The 11317-nt window shown below is 45.6% G+C and overlaps 1 protein-coding gene across 2 annotated transcripts in view; it reads left to right on the top strand.

Moving 5' to 3' along the window:
* ETV6 (ETS variant transcription factor 6) overlaps nucleotides 1–11317 on the top strand; it is a 286904-nt gene that overhangs the window by 241762 nt on the left and 33825 nt on the right. For both annotated transcript variants that reach the window (XM_006164802.3, XM_006164801.3), the window contains exon 4: nucleotides 3295–3429. In XM_006164802.3, the coding sequence (XP_006164864.1) occupies nucleotides 3295–3429 (135 nt within the window). The remainder of the gene's footprint in view (nucleotides 1–3294; nucleotides 3430–11317) is intronic.

Raw genomic sequence — 11317 nt, 5'->3', positions numbered from 1 at the left:
CTACACGATGGAAGGTGGCAGTAGTGTTGCCATTTTATAGAGGAGGAAGCTGAGGCCTGGACAAATTAAGGCACCTGACTAAGGAGGCACCAGTCTGCCTCCAAACATAGACCCTTTACCCCTCTGAGGTGTCACCTCCCTTTTTCTATGTACATGGAAAAAATGAAAACACAGAGAAGAAAATGGCCAGTCCACTCTCTGGTGCTGGGTGAAGTCAGCCCACGGGGGACTTCTCCAGCCCTGGGGCAGCCTCCATGTAGGGACCGGGCTGCAACACATGCACCACACCCTGCTCTGCCTGCCTCATGACATCACCTCGGGGGGTGCTGCGATTGGTATTTTGCAGAGAATTCGTGGGCTTGTTCACAGTCACCTGGTATGGAGGGGCTGGGACCTCGGCTCAGGCAGCCCCGCTCCACGTTCATGCTCCTCGCTGTGGCACCAGCCTGCCTTGCTGAGAGAACAGAACTGAACACCCTCACAGACACTAAATTTATATTTCCTGGCCTCCCCTTCCAAAATGGATGCACTAATTACTGACCATTTTTTTTTAGTAAGAGTAATCATCAGGAACACATTCTTAAATGTTTTCATTTTCTATTCTGCGTACTACCGAAATAAAACCTCGATCAAGCCCGCAGGATAAAACCCAGCGAATGCGAGGCTGTGTAAATTCGGAAAAGTTCAGGAAGACATTACACTAAACTGAAAGAAACAAAGTGTTGATTAGGGACTTATTTTTGTATACGATTCAAATATGAATCATTAAAATAGGACTGTATTTCAGGCTCTATATCCCCATCTCATGCGACATCACCATGACTACTAGGTTTGGATTCCATGAGCTCCAAATCCCTTTCCTGGTGCAAGAATACAATCGTGTGCTCCAGGGTTCTACCTTGGATGTGACACCTTCAAAAGTCAAGCTCAGAACCCTTCTGCATCTTCCAGCCTATCCCCTTTTAATGAAATACCCAGGAGATGTGACACCTTCAGCTCTTTGAAGTCTTTGGCTTTATTTCATCTAATAGTGAGCAGTAGCAGTAAGTTAGACTAATAGCAGCCAGAGTTCAAAGGTAGAGGGAAGAAAAAGACACCGCCAAGGCTTGGGGCTCCCCCAGAAATTGCCTGCAATAGGGCACCCACAGAACTTCACTTGGTCCCATGGTAAAGGACTAGAGGTTTGCAGAATGAAATTAATATGGCGCAATTCTAGGGGTCATGCTGAGGGTGAAAGAAAAAAATAGCAATGTCTACAACCCAAAATATGCAGTTAAATTAAGTTGTTAGTTAAACTATCTGTTAAAATGGCTAAAATTGGAGACAAAGGCCCGTTATTTGGTACAATTGTTGATGGCGTATCTGTGTGTGGGGAAGGGCGTGGGGGGACCGTCAGAGGCCCGTGGTATTTTAAAGATTAGTCACCCACCCTCTGAAAGGTTTCAAGGCACCCACCTGCATTTTGAAATTGGATCGAAGTCAAAGGGGTAGAACAAGACCATGACAGGAGTTTCTGCTAATTAACTCCTTGGCGGACACTTCAAATACCAAATATATCAGAACAGAGGGCCCTGCTCAACACCAGCCCCCACCGTCCTCCCAGAGGGGCTTACATCTCAAAATGATTTTTCTAGAGATTACAGAACCTTGGAGCAGTGCCTGTGTGTGTTTGTAAAGGAGGGAGTTATCCCAGACCATGCCAGTTCCTTATAGAGTATCTTTAATAGTTAGCACCTCTGACCAGACTGGGGGATTTTTTTTTTTTAATATACATATTCTCTTCCTGCCTGGGATTAGAATAAATTAGGAAGGAAGGTATTTCTCTGTAGGGAAGATCTCTGTGAAGACTCTGTGACTCGTCATTGGAACATTACAAATATTCATACTTAATGACTTCATAATTCTCTGAATAGTCTGAAATGCAAACTAGATGTAAAAAGGATACTTTCACAAAAATAATAATAAATTGGGATCATTTCAATTTCCAATGAAGTCTGTTTTCCTTCTGATGTACCAGTGTTATTAGGTAACTGCAAAGCAGTTCTTTAATAAGGAAAAGTCTTCAAAAGTGAATGCAGCAGGCCAGTAGGTAGCGTGGTGGTTAAGGTGCTGGACTCCTACATGGCAACCATGGTTCGAGTCCTAGACCTGGGCGCTTGAAAATAATACCAGGCAGTGTGTGTGTGTGTCTGTGTGTATGTCCGTCTAAAATCCCAGGAAGAGAATGGAGAAGAAATTGCAGTCTGGCTATCATCCCCCTGTGAAGTGATTTTTCCTCACTTTTCCTCTCTCTCGGATGTCTCTAGTGAGTACACATGCCCTACGGCAAAAACCTTTAAAAATAAATAAATAGGGACCAGCAGTTGGCGTAATGGCTATGTCATTGGACTCCCATGTAGTTGACCGCAGTTCGAGTCCCTGACCTGGTGGCTTAAACTCACACCAGACATGTGTGCGTGCGTGCCCAAGATCCCGAGAGGAGAATGGAGGAGAAGGGATTGCAGTGTGGCCATCCCCCCGGGGGGTGATTTCTCGCTTTCTGTCTCTCTGTCTCTCTCTGTCTGACTGGCGAGTGTATGTGCCCTATAGCAAAAACCTCTCAAAAAATTAGAATAAAAAAAATAAGTAAATAAAAAAAGAAGTGAACGTGGCAGAGAAAAGGGAGGATACTAAGTTACTAAAAGCCTGATTTTAATTACACACTGACAGTATTAACAGGGTTTCTCTCTCTTCGTGATGGAATTATAGGAGATTGTTTTCTGGTGTTCTGCATTCATTAACTTTTTTTGTATATTACTTTCATAATTAAAAAAAAAAAATTTGGGACGGGCCTTCTGGCCTAGTAAAGGGAGCTGGATCCCACATGACCAACCACACAGTTCACATCCTGGACCCAAAGACTTGAAAAACATGCCGGGTGCATGTGCACGAGTGCCCCAAAATCCCGACAGGATGGAGAAATGGAGGAGGAGGGATTGTAGTGTGAGCATGCTCCGTTGGGGGACGCTTCCCCCCCACTTTCTGGGGAGCACGCACGCCTTCTGGCAGTTAAAAAATACATTAATTTAAAAAAAAAAAAGGAAAAAAGATTGATTTTAAAAGATCACCTGGCTTTGAACTCTTGAGTTTCCAGTGCTGCAGCCTGAATCCTGAGAACTCCAGGAGGGTAGGTAGCACCCCTGTTTTGTTCACCGTGGAATCCTTAGTACACGCCAGGCGCCAGTGGAAGCTCAGTGAGCAGTTGTTGAATGAAGTGTTGCTGTTTCTCTACTTGCTGTTCCTTTGCCTTTCCAGGTGATGTGCTCTATGAGCTCCTTCAGCATATTCTGAAGCAGAGGAAACCTCGGATTCTCTTCTCACCCTTCTTCCACCCGGGTAACTCTATCCACACACAGCCCGAGGTCACCCTGCATCAGAACCACGACGAAGGTACTGCGGGAGGCTTCTCCTTCCTGGCTGAGGGTTCGGTCCATCAGGAGCTTTTATGGTTACCTTGATAAGCCTCTCTGAGTTATGTAATGCCTTGTTCATTCAGCAAACATTTTCCGAGTGTTTACCGTGTGTAAGGAACTGTGGAAAATGCCACAATGTGCCCTTAGTGCCCTGGAGCTCGCACACTGAGCAAAGCAATGAGATGGATGTACGTACACATAAGTACGAAAGCATCGCCATGATAATGGGTGCCATACACAGGTACTGGGAACCAGGTGGTGGTGCAGTGGTAACACAGCTGGACCCACGTGGTAAAGGTCCTGGGTTCGCGTCCTGGCAGTTCCCTGAGCATGATGGGTACATGCATCCCTGTGATCTAAGCCAGCTGGGAGGTGGATTGTGCCAGGAAGACCAGACCCTCTTGTAGGTATCGGTCCCTGCTCTCTCTCTCTCTCTCTCTCTCTTAACTCATGAAAGTAATAAATAAACTTTTAGAAAAATAGAGATAGTAGAAGGGGCAACTATACCTAGATATAGAAGAAGGGTCTGCTTCATAAAAAAAGGGATCATTGGGACCAGCAGTTAGCGTAATGGCTATGTCGCTGAACTCTCATGTAGTTAACTGTGGTTTGAGTCCCGGACCTGGTGGCTTAAACTCACGCTGGGCGCATATGCATGTGTGCCCAAGATCCCGAGAGGAGAATGGAGGAGGAGGGATTGCGGCGTGGCCATCCCCCCGGGGGGTGATTTCTCGCTTTCTGTCTCTGTCTCTCTGTCTCTCTGGTGAGTGCACGCGCTCTATGGCAAAAATCTCTCCAAAAAAAAGGGGATCATTGCTGGAGTCCTTGAAAGCCCAGCAATACTCTCATAAAATAGAGAATGTTCCAAGCAGAAGGTGTGACTTCAGGGTATGAGGTAAGGCCTGGAATATAGAGAAGTCAGACGACTTTGGTTGTAGAGCTTATCTACGGCCCCCACCCCACCAGACCCACTCATTATGAAAAATAAATGTACTCCAAATAGAGTAAAGTCAGTAAACTGCAGTGAGCTGTCACCCTGCTTCAGCAGAGAGCAGTGTTTTCTAACATGCTTGGAAGCAGAGGGTGGAAGAGACTTCTGGACTCTGGAGGACAGTAATGAGGAGCCATTAAAACCTTGGCGCAGGGGGAAATAAAAGCTGGGGAAGGAGGAAAACACAAACCCAGCAACTCCAAGTTGGGCCAGGGCTTCCTTCATTATGTATCAAACGAGGGTTATTGCAGGGTTTATGCTTATTTGGGGTCGTTGCTTATCTCTGGTTTCTGTTCTTCTCTTATGACTCACGGTGCTCGTGGAATCACTGGTAGACAACAGAAGGCCAGGACTGAATTGTGGTCCTGAGCAGAGTTCCAAAGCAGGCGTTCAGGTACAGAAATGAGGCATGAACATCTTCCTTGGAGCGCCACTCCATTGCACACAGCTGATTCATAACAGCCAAGTCAAGGGTCGTGGCATCCACGTCCTCCTGCCCAGGTTGGTCAGACAGCGGATGGGCAGACACACAGAACGTTTACATGTGTGCTTTTCCCTCAGACCAGATCACTCTGGGCCTACCATCTCAGTCTCTTGGGACGTTTTTTTGCGCGGATTGATCATCCCCAACCGTTGGGCTAATGTTTTTTATTCTTGGTTTTAGCAAATGAAAAGGTAAGACATTTTTGTTTAGGAAATTAACATTTCACAAACGAGAGCTAGATTCCAGACACCCTTGTACTGAATGTCTCACAGCAGGTCTCCTCGCGTCTGTGATAGAGAATACCCGAGCATTCCTTGCCTGCTCCCTACCTCTTCCTCTCATCCTTTCCTCCCCTAGATTTACCCTTGCTAAATTTAGCAGACCCCCCCCCAGTTGGGTTTTTCTTCCTGCCATGTTCAATTCCAGCTTGCATAATAGCCAACAGCCACTCCAGAGAAGAGAAGGTGGGTTTACTGGAGCTTGAAGGCAAGAATTATATTACCTGGCCTGCCTCTTCAGATACTAAGAGTGTGTGATATTTGTTTATTTCCCTCTTCTCTCTTTCTCTCATTATTGAAAAAAAAAAAAATTCTATTTGGAATTCCTGTTCCTTTTATATTTCCAAATGCGGTTGGAGGCTTATTATGGTCTCACCTCATCACAGATTTTTCCTCCCTTCCCCTTGGCCTGATTTGCCTCCGAAGTAGGTGTGTTTGTTGTCGTTCCCATTTGCAGGAGCTCATCGCTGGGAAAAGCTGGCTTACTCTGAGAGCTACTCTGAAACGCAGCAAACGCAGATGCACCGCCGCACGCTCTGTAATGAGCTCGCTCTCGAGTGTTCCGATGTCAGTGGTGGTGAGCTCAGTAGGCAAGAGAATGGAGCTAACGAGGCCAAGGTCAAGGGTGTCATCGCCCTGCGGACCAGTTAGCTCAGCTTTAGACCCAGCTCTTGAACGTAGTGCATTCCCAGGGACCGTTCTTCCTTAAAGATGACAGCCAGGAAGCAAGACCTGAGAGCCCATGTCTCACTCCTTTGTCTGTCCAGACACAGTGCTCACTCTCAGATGAGCAGGCGGACCTGACAGAAGGGAGCTCTTTGTCAGGTGGTATCCAAGGTACAGAGGTGATAGGAAGAGACTGCCGCCCCCAAGACTTTCAGGTATGCAGGTGTTCTTGGTGACAGAGAGACCAGTGGAGAGGTGAATGGATCAGTATAGATTTCCTCCTTTCTCCTGTTCTTCTCTACCAGGGAAGAAAATTGTGGCTCGGCGTGAACTGTCTCCAGAGTCAGTACTGTTACATGTAATGGTGAAGAGTAGCAGATGATAGATGTGGGGTACGTTAACACAGAAAGACCTGGTCCTGAATAAAGATCTGTAAAGTGGGACTACACATAGCAAATCGTCCTCCCCATTTTACATAATTAGGGCTACAGCGCCATGGAGAGGTGCGTTGGTCCAAGACTACTCACGTTGCCGTTGACTTGGCACAGGTGTGTGTGTGTGCACGCATACATCTTGTGTGTGTATGTATAAGAGAGAGAGAATGTGCGTGGAGGTATGAACGACAGCATGAAAGACGGCAGCGTTCCAGAGAGGGCCCAGCTCAGCCCCGAGGCAGCCGGACGCAGCGAGATCTGCAGAGTGAAGGCATTTGGGCTTTGTTCAACCTCCTCGTGACTTCGCCTCATCATGGCCTCAACTTAACCAGTTCATTCTTTCTTTCAACATGGGAATTTCTGTCATGATTTTTCACCCATACAGGGACGTAGGTTCCATTAATAAGTAAGCCAGGACAACAGGCAGAAGCAAGAACCAGCTCAGACACACTGGGGTATGGTGGGTGTGTGTGTGTGTGTGTGTGTGTGTGTGTGTGTAGCATATTTTAAAGGGTGGGATCTGGAGGTCAGTAGCCAGGTTCTCATACTTCATTTTGCCAGAGCAAATCACAAAGACCGAGTTCTCCATCTCCCTGGCTCTCAGTTTCCCCAGTTATAACTTGGGGTGTTAGGCTAAATGGTCTCTAACCTCACTCTCTCTCTTTTTTTTTTTTCTTTTTTTGGAGAGGTTTTTGCTATAGGGCGCGTGCGCTCGCCAGACAGACAGAGAGAGACAGAGAGATAGAAAGCGAGAAATCACCCCCCAGGGGGGATGGCCACACCTCAATCCCTTCTCTATTCTCCTCTCGGGATTTTGGGCATGCACGTACACACACCCGGCGTGAGTTTAAGCCACCAGGACCGGGACGCGAACCGCAGTCGGCGACATGGGAGTCCAGTGACACAGCCATTACGCTAACTGCTGGTCCCACTCTCTCTTTTTTTTAAGACAGATTTTTGCTATAGGGCACATGCGCTTTCCAGAGAGAACGGGAAACCACCCCTCGGGGGATGGCCATGCCACAATCCCTTCTCTTCCATCTTCCTCTTTGGATTTTTGGCACACACACACATGTGCATGGCATGAGGTTCAAGCCACCAGGTCTAGGACTCAAACTGTGGCCGACTATGTGGGAGTCCAATGCCTTAACCACTACACTACCTGCTGGCCCCCCTCTAACCTCTCTTATAACTAAAATCCTGACATCGGATCCAAGCTGTCTGAGTCTCTCTGGGCAACGTGAAGATGAATAGACATGTCCTCGTCTCTCAGGGTCTCGGATGAGTAAAATCCAGACTTAGCAGTGTCCTGTCTGGCATTGATCAGCAGCAGTAGGAAATTGCTTCTGTTTTTATGTGTCTCACTTTATCAGGAACTTCTGATAATGTTGCCTCTCTCAGTAATCAAACCAAGAGTAGCATCCCTCACTTCATAGTAAAAAGCCCAGTTTGAGCAGATTCTTTGTTGCTTATGACTCATTTCATCTGTGTAATATGAATTAAGTGGTAGGTAGGTAGTTAGGTGGAATAGAAAAAGAATAATCAATGATACTAATTCTTTCGCATACAAACGTACACAGAATTCTAAAGCATCTTAAAAAATTTCATACCAACAAATAATTATGAAAAATGTATTCTAGGGGATGGCAGGTGGTGTGGTCGTTAAAGTGCTCGGCTCCCACATGGCCAACCACGGTTCAAGTCCCAGACCTGGTGGCTTGCTTTCTCACTTTCCCTTTCTCTCTCTCTGATCAAATTTAAAAATAATAACAAATGGGATTAAATAAATAATTCTTTAAAAATATTTATTCTGTCACACAAAACAGCAACACCTTTTAATTCCTTTATTTCTCTCTCTCTGATCAAATTTTAAAACAATAACAAATGGGATTAAATAAATAATTCTTTAAAAATATTCTGTCACACAAAACAGCAACATCTTTTGATTCCTTTAGTTTTCAAATCAGTTACTTTTAGATCCCAAGAAACTAGAAGGAACTAATTTTAGCTCCTTTCCAAAGAAAGGTTTTGTCCCCAAAGTATTTATTCAGTTACCATGATCCCTTTGGCATTAGAATACTGAAATAATGTTTCCCTAAAAGTTCATTGGGCAGGGGCCAGCAGGTGGCATGGTGGTTAAGGCATTGGACTCCCACATGGTCAAGTCCCAGAACCAGCAGCTGGTAAATCATACCAGGTGTGTGTGCATGTGTGGTTAGAGGAAGGTGGGGGAGACAGGACTATGGCATGGCCATCCCTCCAGGTGGTGATTTCTCTGCCTCTCTTTCTGTCTGTCTGACAAACACACATGTCCTATAGCAAAAGAGAAAAAAACAAGTTTATTGGGGTAATATAAAATAAGATTCCAGTTTGGACCAGGCATGAACATGAGGTGGAACTTGATCTGCATTTCTCAAACATTGTCATCTCATAACCCCTTGGGGTCCCTTCCTATAATTTCCACCCCTCAGTCCCATCTTTTTATTTTATTTTTAAGAAATTTTTGCTGTAGGGCCACATGCACTCACCAGAGAGATGGCGAGAGACAGAAAGCGAGAAATCTCCCGCTGGCAGAGATGACCACATCGCAATCCATTCTCCTCTTGGGATTTTAGGCATGCATGCACACGTGCCTGGTGTATTTTTCAAGCTACACTAGGGTCTGGGACGTGAACCACAAAATTGGCCACGTGGAACCCAGGGCCCTAACCTCATTGCCACCTGCTGGCCCTGCCACAGCAATTTTTAGAGTCATCTGACTGTGTACAGTGTAGCAGCTTCCAGCACTCCTGCTGATAATCCTGCCACATTGAAACTGAAGAGAAGAGAAAGGGCCCAGATAATTTTTGATACTCCAAAGTGTCCTTAGTCATGATATTAAAAACCCTTCTGAGGGTCAGCACTAGAGCACTCTGATTAACCATTGCACATGGGGAGCCAGATCCCATGTGGCTGACTGTGGTTCGAGTTCCAGACCCAGTGGCTTGAAAACACACCAGGCACATGTGCGTGCATGCCCCACATCCTCATGGGATTGTGAAATGGAGGAAAAACTGACTGTGGTGTGACCACACCCCATTTTGAGGCACTTTCTCTATCTAGCTGTCCCACACACTCTCTCTGGTCACACCATGCACCCTAACAATTCAAAACAAAAACAAACAAACAAAAAACTCATGCTAAATTGGACGGAATGGACCCCTGTAGATGTTTGACTCCCCCTAGATGAATGGACTTAGCATGATGAAAACCTCCCGGCCTGTGAGAAATACGGGTTCCGAGTCAGGTCCTAGGTGCCTAGAGCAGAAAGCACTGGTTTGTTGCCAGCCCTGGGTGTGGGTCACTCCTTGAAAGCCAGCCCGTCATTATAGCGGCTGAGTAAACACCATGGAGATGAGGTGTTTAGCCGTTCAGGCCACACCCTGTGACTGGCCATTGTAAAACCACCCCAGGTTTTTTGTCTTGCTGGACTGAAGCAGATAACTGAAGTGTCAAGGTGGCCATCGGCTCTGCTTTGACATCTCTGTTACACACTTTAGCCATGGAACACAGGATGGAGCCAGAGAGGCGAGTTCAAATCCTCACTCCCCAGTTTACGAGCTGTGTGCCTTTATGCCAGTTAACTCCTTCACATCTCACCTTCCATCTTGTGAAAGAAGGAAAATAACTACCTATCTTATAAGATCAATGTAGGAAAGAAATGAGTCAATACAGGAAATACCCTTATCACAGCACGTGTTAGATCACAGACCCTCAATAAATGTATTAGGTTGCCAGAAAAGTCAGAACATATTTTTTCTGTTTTTCTATGCAAAAATGTGTCATGAATTTTCCAACAACCCAGTAATTCACTGTCATTATTCAATGTTTGATTGTTTTTTTTTTCCTTCTTTTTTCCTAACTTTTTTTGTTCTAACTTTTTTTTTTTTCTTTTTTGCTATAGTGCAGATGTGCTTGCTAGAAAGAGAGAGACAGAAAGTGAGAAAGCCCCCCACCCCGGAATGCCCATGCTGCAATCCCTTCCCCTTCATTCTCCCTCGGGATTTTGGGTATGCACACAGACCTGTCCAACATGTTTTTCAAGATGCCAGGTCCAGGACTTAAACTACATAGTTGGCCATATGGGATCCAGCTACCTTCACCACCAGTCACCGACTGACCCTCTTATAATTTTTCAGTTATGATCAAGTTTACATAATATTACCATATTATTACTCATTTTTAACTGTACATTTCTGTAGTGTTAGGTATATTTACCTTGTTGCCAAATGGTTGGATTTTTCTTTGTTTTTTATGATCAGTTATTTAATTAGGTTCTTGGCCAAAAATTTAGAACACCAAATTGTGAGGATAAACTCCATTTGTAAAGGCAAACACGGATCGCAGGTAGCCCTGGAGCTGAGGAATAGCTTTGATTTTTGGTAAAATTTGCGAGTCCACAGCTTTCTGATCAACCGTGCGCTGCTCTGAAATCTTGTATTTCTCCTTCTCTGTGTCGAAGATCTCACCTTCCTGGTGTCTGGGCTTCTGCAGTTTCATTTTCTTGAAGTAAGCATCATTAGGTGCGTTAGGATTTGTTCTTTGCTGATACCAGTTTTCTTGGAGGTGGCGATGACAAATTTCTGGTGTGTTCTACGCAGTGGAACTGGATCAAGAACCAGCAGTCCAGTTACAAGGAGCAAGCCACTGCTCAGCTGCTTCAGGAAAACCACTCTCTTGCCTCTGTGGTGTCCAGTGAGGATGATCAGAATGGTCCCAGGAGTGATGCTAGCTCGCAGCTTTCTCACATGCTGACTGAAGGGTTTTTTGCCGTGGCTCAACAGTTTTCGAGGCACATCTTCAGTAGGATAATACCTAGGCATTTTGCTCAGTTTAACCACCTGGATACCACAATCCTTGTCTCCACCAACTGGTTTCGTGACAGTCACAAGAACCTTCTCTTCTTTTCAATCCTGGATTTGGTGACTGAGTATTTCCTCTTGTACATGGCCTTCCTGGAATACACGGCAGAC

The sequence above is a fragment of the Tupaia chinensis genome, unplaced genomic scaffold (assembly GCF_000334495.1).
Source record: "Tupaia chinensis unplaced genomic scaffold, TupChi_1.0 Scaffold143728_1, whole genome shotgun sequence".
NCBI classification, from domain to species: domain Eukaryota; kingdom Metazoa; phylum Chordata; class Mammalia; order Scandentia; family Tupaiidae; genus Tupaia; species Tupaia belangeri.
Note: the sequence above shows the minus strand (reverse complement) of the source record. Positions and strands in the feature narration are given on the sequence as shown.